General features: G+C 41.9%; 1 protein-coding gene across 1 annotated transcript; it reads right to left on the reverse strand.

Annotated features, from left to right (window-relative positions):
- Positions 1 to 6: 6 nt before the first annotated feature.
- On the reverse strand, positions 7 to 5,356 carry LOC133137637 (SKI/DACH domain-containing protein 1-like). Its single transcript, XM_061255977.1, has 2 exons — positions 5,320 to 5,356; positions 7 to 4,494 (listed from the first exon to the last, which is right to left on the reverse strand). The coding sequence occupies exons 1-2, from the start codon at positions 5,354 to 5,356 to the stop codon at positions 2,930 to 2,932; spliced, it is 1,602 nt and encodes a 533-aa protein (XP_061111961.1). The 3' UTR covers positions 7 to 2,929.
- Positions 5,357 to 7,452: the final 2,096 nt, after the last annotated feature.

Consider the following 7,452-nt stretch of genomic DNA (forward strand, 5'->3'; position numbering starts at 1 on the left):
ATACAACCATAATATTACAAAAGGTGTAAATCACAAAAATAAATATTTACTTTTCAATGCACAACCAGTGACTTAAAATGTCTCGTCAAAATCTGACCTCAAGTATCGCAGTTGATGCGGGGGAGAGGAGTTTTAAGGTCGGGCAGTCAGCAGCAAAACAAGGTAGGGTACTAGTTTTGCGTTGATCAGACCTCACTGCCAGATTTTCATTGCCGTTTGAGGAACCCACTCAAAATGAAACCACCTTCCATTGTCTAAGAGATGAACACCCCCATTGAGCATCGGGTGAATTAATATATTTTCTAACTCTGCAGAGATGCCTAAGTCTTCATGTGACGTTGGTGTGTTTTTGTGCACCCCATTAAAGCGTAGCATTATGTGACAACAGATAAGGAAAATAGCAAATAAGGAAATTACTAATTGGATTAAAGGAGCAACTGAGTGAGAGTTTCTGCCTCTCGTAATCAGAAAGAAAATAACAGTAAAAAATGAATCTGTGATAGGACTATCCAGTGCACGACCATTCACGGCCTTCAAATCCGAACACAAAACAAACTTCAGTTGTACAGGCAAGTTTGGAAAAGCTTCATATTTTAAATTCACGTGTTTTGAGTTCAATGAAGACGAGCAATGGGGGCGTTTTCAGTCAGAAAAGCTTTCTTCATCCCAGTGGTAACAGCTCTGCCTTGTGTGTTATTAACATTGTTTCACTACGTGATGTTATGACCTGCGTCAAAGGTATAACCCATGTGTCCTCATTAATGATTGCAAACGAAGCTTGTCAATGAGAGGAGTACAGTCCTTTACATACTAGTTTTTTTTTTTTTTTGGAAAATGGACTGTAGCATCTAAAGTAAAACATACGATAATTGTGTACGACTAACCATTGTATGCATTATTATTTCAAATGTTATATTATATCTTTATACATGGTGATTTGTGATCAATTTTAGAAATTCCAAGTCAGGTTGTTCAAGAATCCCAAACTGGACGGCGGGTTGAAAAAGCCTCCCTTGATCGGTTGATCGACAGACAATAGAAAAACGCGTGTTGAAATGGTCCAGTCGTGATATTCCTCAATGTCTATTTACGTGAAACATTTTCAACCCGCTTTAAACTCTAATTCCATCATGCATTTTTGTGAATAAAATATACATTTACATTCTGTAGCTCTTGCTAAGAACAACGAGGTCTGTTCATAGCGAGATAAATCTAGACTAGGTCGGTCTGGTCCGGCCTAGTCCTACTTTTCCAGGACTGCGCGTAAAAATATTTTGAACTTTAAGGTTGAATACACATACCGTGACATCTTTGCAAGAAAACATTGGCTACATTTTGCTTGTCTTTTCAGTGATTTGTGATTTGCATACTGGTGTATATTTAACAGCATTTACAACAAACACGACCAGTTCACAGCTTTTGAATGAAAACGTATATAGCCTAAATCAGAGGCCTACTCGAAACCACCCGAGGCAGCAGCTCTGCTTTTAGGGATTTAAATTATGACAGAACGCCTGAATGTGTTTATCTTTAGCATAGTTCATGCAATTTGTTATCCGAGATGACATATTCTATATTATTTGTTGAAAATATCATACAGTTGATAATAATACATCGCTGATTACCAGATTCGTGTATCGTTTTTAGCGTTACAAGTACAAGTGAACATCTTTACTTTCTCATTGACAGAGCGATGGCAGTTATTTGACTCCAGACCTAAGTTTGTTCACGTTTCCAAAGAATGGGCTGCATAAAAATGACTGATGTGCTGTTGTGATTTCTTGTACCCTTGTGTGAAGATATGCAGGATACCCTGGTATTTTGTTTTCACGAGGGAAAAACGCTTTGAACAGCATTGTGACTAAAACAGGCACAAGAGAAAGAAGCAATGGCCTCTTTGCGTTTATAAGTCTAAATGTGCCATCACTACAAAACTCGGAAGTTTCCCAAATTGTGTTGCCTAACCACTGAACTTATTCTACATTGGTGCAGTGGTTTCTCCTTTGATGAATGTAGGTCTAATGTCTAGATTTACAGTCATTCAGCACCTACACTGAACGTGACTGTTTGCTTCCGTGAAATGTTCTGCATAATTTAAAGAATGTGCTAGCGAAGTATTGATTTGTTCTCTGTGTGTGTGTGTGTGTGTGTGTGTGTGCGTGCGTGCGTGCGTGCGTGCGCGCGCGTGCGCGCGTGTGTGTGCAAATCTTTTTTTTTTTTTAAACCCACTTGATTGTCAGGATATAAGGCTGGCCGTGGTGGCCTATACAGTCACTGTTGTTTGTGTGTGCGTGGGTGTGTGAGCGCGTGTGTACAACTTAAATCATAGTTTCCCTGGGTACAAATAACAGGATAGCATAACTGAATCAGTCCAAGAAACACACAAAGACGGCGAATAAATGGTAGGACCCTATACAGTTATCTAACAGTGTTGTCAACATTGAGCGGGGAAACCGTACAGCAAAATTGATACATGAATCTGCAAAATTGATACTACCTACAATTCAATCAATTAATGTTAATAAACATTTCACAGCAAGGCAGCTGAGGTTTTGCAAAACAGTGTCCCGGGCCAATCAGTACAATTGTAGTATCCGTTTAACTGAATACAGTCTAACAAGGTAAACATCATGTCATTTTGCAAAACTATACCGCACAAATCGAATGGCTATTGTTTAGCCTTATCTGTAGAAATCCTTGAGGTATTGGTGTGAGACGGTAAACTGGAACGTGTTCAATCTCCAGAAGAGCTAGATTGCAGTTTCTGTACGGAGGGTTCAAATAACAGCGTGGAATGGCAACCCACCAAGACGAAAGCAAATCAACTACCAGAGCAGGTCCTCGGTGCTTGTTATTCCATTTAGGACGTTTCCGTAGATTTGGCATATTGGCACGATGTCACAGACATTCACAAAAAGATTTTGTTAAATTAGAATTTCCTGAATCTGTGACTGGGTGGGAGAGGTACGGCAGAACCACCAAGTTGCCACTTCCAGACCGGGTGAGACCTCAAAAGTGACTGCTCGCCGTTTGTAGACTTCAGGGAGTAAGCAGGGCTCAAATCCCCGTCACTGCCAATAATTAGTGAAGGAGGAGACGGAAAATTAGCCATGAGGTTGAACGGTTTTTTCACCGCTGCTACGTTGACGGTTGCGCGTTTGCGTTTGTTTGCGCCGGTAAAATCCTCCGGTGATCCTTCACGGTACTCATGTTTACCTGTAGAATGCACAGTCCTATCAGCTTTCGTCCTCGGAATTCCAGATTGTTTCCCAAGCACCAAGGTTCTGTAGTTCTTCCTTACCTTCGCGCCGTTTTTGTACTCTCCTTCCTCAGGACACCGAGTGCATAAAGTGCTTTTGAATTCCTGTGTCCTTTCTGGAGAGTTTCGTGAGGTCGCGGGGTTTTCGGCATCTTCAGTGGCATTATTCGTGTTTTCGAAATGGTATACTAGTTTTTCCTCTCCTTTCAGACATTGCGCATCTGTAATATTGGCCTCGTTGCATTGATAATCCGGTCCGAAACCAGGGATCTCAGACGAGTACTGGTATTCCTCAAAGTTCTCCTCTACTTTGATTTTAACATTGTGCAGTAGAGTTGGCGGCGTTTTCGCTGTGGTGGCGTTCTCGCTGTGGTAACTTGGGGGTGTGCTTTTCTCCTCAGTTTCTGTCTTGATAGTACACAGATGCGGGTAGGCATTCAGACAATGGCTAATATTCGTTTCCTTCTTGAAATTTACACCTAATGAATTATTTTTGTCGGGGGACTGGGAAATCTCAGTTTCTTTGTCATGGACACAGTTTGAAATCAATGGCTGGGGGTATTTATTCGCCAGTCCGGGCACCCTTTGTTTATGGGAGTCTTTGTTTTCTTGTAAGCAAGGTAAAGGGCCTCCTCCTTTTATATGGTTTATTGTAGGGTCGGTACACTTTGGTTCATGCGGAACTCCAAAGTGTGATAATGCAATCTCAGAAATTCCTTCCCTCCTTGATTCGGGAGAGCAACTTCGAAGAACAAGTGGACAGGTTTTACGCTGCCTCGATGCGCCGGACTCCCCTTGTTTCTTCACACAGAGTTTTAAGTCGAAATTCTGGAGTTTCCTGTTAGATACTCTACAATCAAACAAGGGTGGCCCGCTTTGATTTTGTGTCCGGTGCTGGAGGTCATAGTGAAAAGTAGGCTGTGTTAGTAAAGGTGCTTTACTGTTGAAGGCTGGAAAGCCCGTGCGCCTGAATCGAATACTCTGCAAGGAAACTTGGCTCGAGACGGAGCTGGAATCAGACTGGGAAGAACTGTCCTCGTCTGAACTGGCATCCGAAGATTCCGACACAGAGTCATCTTCTTCTTCGTCTGAAGTCCCAGAGTTACTGGTGGCTGACAAACTAGACCCAAAATCCGAGTCGTTGTCAGCACGTTCAGAGTACGAGCTGGACTCTGTGTCGCTGCTGCAGCTTTCCTGGAAATTCCCTATGTGATGGTGGTGATCGATGTATAAATCTGGTTCGAGATGAAATCTGTTTAAAGATCCGTTTAATCGTTTTGACTTGCAGCACTTGGGGACAAGTAAAACTCGGCGACTGTGTCTGCCTGTATTCCAAAAGTGCCACCCAGCGTTCTCGTGCTGTCTTTTCTTTTTATACGTCAGGTCGGCAGCGCTCGAGAGCTTGGACTGTACCGCAATGGCGGACTGATAGAGCCCGGACTGTCTGGCGCAAACTACGCTCCGAAAAATCGAATGACCCGGGTTAAAAACGAAACTATTCCGAGCTATCTGAGCTGTTTCATAGTTTTTAGAGATTCTACATGTCGATTTTGCAGTGGTATGGTTGCCATGGCTTGTGCATTTACTGTAAATCTGAGGTAGATCAGAAGCCGGCGTTGAGACAGCCTCAGCAAGCTTCCGCCCGGTTCTGTTTTTAAACGCGAGAGGTTGATGCACCCCGTGCAAACTGAGCCAAACTTTTTCTGTCCAAAAACTGTTGTTAGGATCGGAGCAAATCTGTTCATCATATAGATACTCGGATGACTTTGTTTTTAGTTTGCTTCTTTTGGATTTCAGCACCCGTTCCGTTTTGCAAGACACATATAAAGCTTCCACATCTTCCCTTGAAATCAGAGTACATTTAGCCGCGTGGAAAGCTATAGAATTTATTGCTTTGAGTTTTCTCAGTTCCTCCAGATCACAGTGATGTTTCTTTACGTTTAAGTGGTCCATTCGTTTGTGCACAGTGGTCCTTGGGATATTTTTCAAGAGGTCGGTGAAAACTTGCGAAAGAGCAAACATTTGCTTTCCTTTAATAACCAGGTAACCCAGTTTCACACCATCCATCTCTTCAAAACCAGACTCCAAATCCCCCATTTTGTCTATTGTATTAATCCACACATCTGGCTTGATAGGTGTTCACAGCATAAAATGTCCATGTTTTATCTCAAGGCATCCTCCAGATGACAAATCCTATACATTGCGTCAAGAAATATATATGTATAGAAGTTCCAGAATTTGAAAAAAAAGAAAATAAAAAAATTAATCCATGGCTTTGGGAAGGACATAAGTGATGGACTGCATGATGTTGCCAACAGGCAGTATGCTGTCTGCCTGTGTACCTGCGGTCTTATGCCTCACTTCCCCTATGCTCAGGGAGGAGGAGGAAGGTGAACTGCTCTGACTGAATGAGAGGGATACAGAGAGAGAGAGAGAGTGTGTGTGAGAGAGAAAGACTAGAGTGTGTGTGTGTGTGTTAGAGAGAGCGAGAGAGACAGAGTGTGTGCATATGAGAGAGGGAGTGTGTGTGTGTGTGTGTGTGTGTGAGGAGAGACAGAGTGTGCGTATGAGAGAGGGAGAGAGAGTGTGTGAGTGAGAGAGAGAGAGGGAGAGAGAGAGGGAGAGAATGAGAGCCAAAATTCAGCTGCTCTTCCCGCCGCTGGTTTAGCCACAAATAGACTGACAGACTGAAGCAAGCAAGTCCAGAGACACCTTCATCAATTAATGCCCCAGTGCTGGGTGCCGATTGGATGCTGCTGACAGGTGATGCAGTAAAAATTATATTCCACGCCCTTACCCCCCCCCCCCCCCCCCAACTAATTACCATAGTATTGAACTCCCACCTCTTTGCTTAAAGTAAATAATACAGCCATATCCCTATTTCGGTAGAGCTATTGGAGTACAAACTTAGACAAATGAACACATTTTCCAGTTCAACCTGCGTGACTGGTGGTATTGCGGTATGTATACTGATGCCTCAAAACCTGTGTGCATGATACAAATTGAAAACGGTATTTACCATCATTTCATTATTTCCACATGACCTTGGAAAACTTACATTTTTGGTGCAATGTCTTGGTGCAAAGATTTGAAGCATAGAAACCCCCGAAAAATAAAAATTCTAGCATTTAACATTCTGTATCAAAATATTATTCCCTGTTTTACGTGTGAACACATGTCTTAGTTTTGTAAAGTAATAGCTGTCATCCTTATGCATAGTTTGACTTACACCCTTATTTCAACTGAGAAAAAAAAATTGAAGATAATGAGTATGAGTATTCTATTAAATGAATTATCTCTCAGTGTGTGTGTGTGTGTGTGTGTGTGTGTGTGTGTGTGTGTAGGTTGCGCGTGTGCGTGTAAAGGTTTAAAGGCTCAATGGAGGAAATTCCATACCGGCCCTTGCTCAGTTTCAGACAACCCCCCCCCCCCCCTCGAAATAACAGGGTAGTATGGGCGGTTGTTGTAGATTACATACCTTTAACGCTATTGTGTGCATATTCAGTAAATACATAAGCTCTGTGACACTGAACGCTAAAACTGTCTTAAATTCCCAGCCATATGAACACTCACTAAAATGAACTATATTCACTTAGCAGTTGCTTTTCCGAACAAACTCCTCTTTTATTGTTCAGCGCCATCGGATTCTCAGATAGATGATTTCTATAGAACCAACCAAACCAACAGTACTTTCACAAATCTTTATGCAAATATAACATATATTTTCCGTTCATGTTATTGTTTCCAGAAAAACAACAGGCGTGTTAGGAAAAAATAACTTATTCTATTGTGCAAATAATTATTAGTGAAAGAACAGTACGATGCGCACGTAGTGTGCCTATGGCTGCCAGGATAGTGTTTATGTGCCACCGACATATTTAACACCTATACTTCGTACAGTCTCTGGAGCCAATATATGTGCTTGAACGTGTAGGCTTACGGTTTTGTTGGTGAATAGCATATACCATTAAAAAGGTGATTATGCTGAGCAGGAAGAATCAAGGCTTTGCCAATACCGTTAGAGAACACTGTTCCATGTCCCTTAATTAGCGTAAGATGTTACGGCTCAAAAGCTGTAGTGAATTCATAAAAGCTGAAATATCATACCAAATTATTTTGATCCATTAATAAAACCGAAATTAAAACAGACTAATGTAAATGCTGTCGTCACAAGGGGGATATGAAGACGGCTC

Source organism: Conger conger, chromosome 9 (assembly GCF_963514075.1).
Source record: "Conger conger chromosome 9, fConCon1.1, whole genome shotgun sequence".
Taxonomy (NCBI): domain Eukaryota; kingdom Metazoa; phylum Chordata; class Actinopteri; order Anguilliformes; family Congridae; genus Conger; species Conger conger.

Coding starts and splice junctions, on each gene's coding strand:
- LOC133137637 (XM_061255977.1), bottom strand. CDS start 5,356: ATGGGGGATTTGGAGTCTGGTTTTGAAGAGATGGATG. Junction 4,495..5,319: donor TGGTTTTGAAGAGATGGATG/GTGTGAAACTGG, acceptor ATCTCGAACCAG/ATTTATACATCGATCACCAC.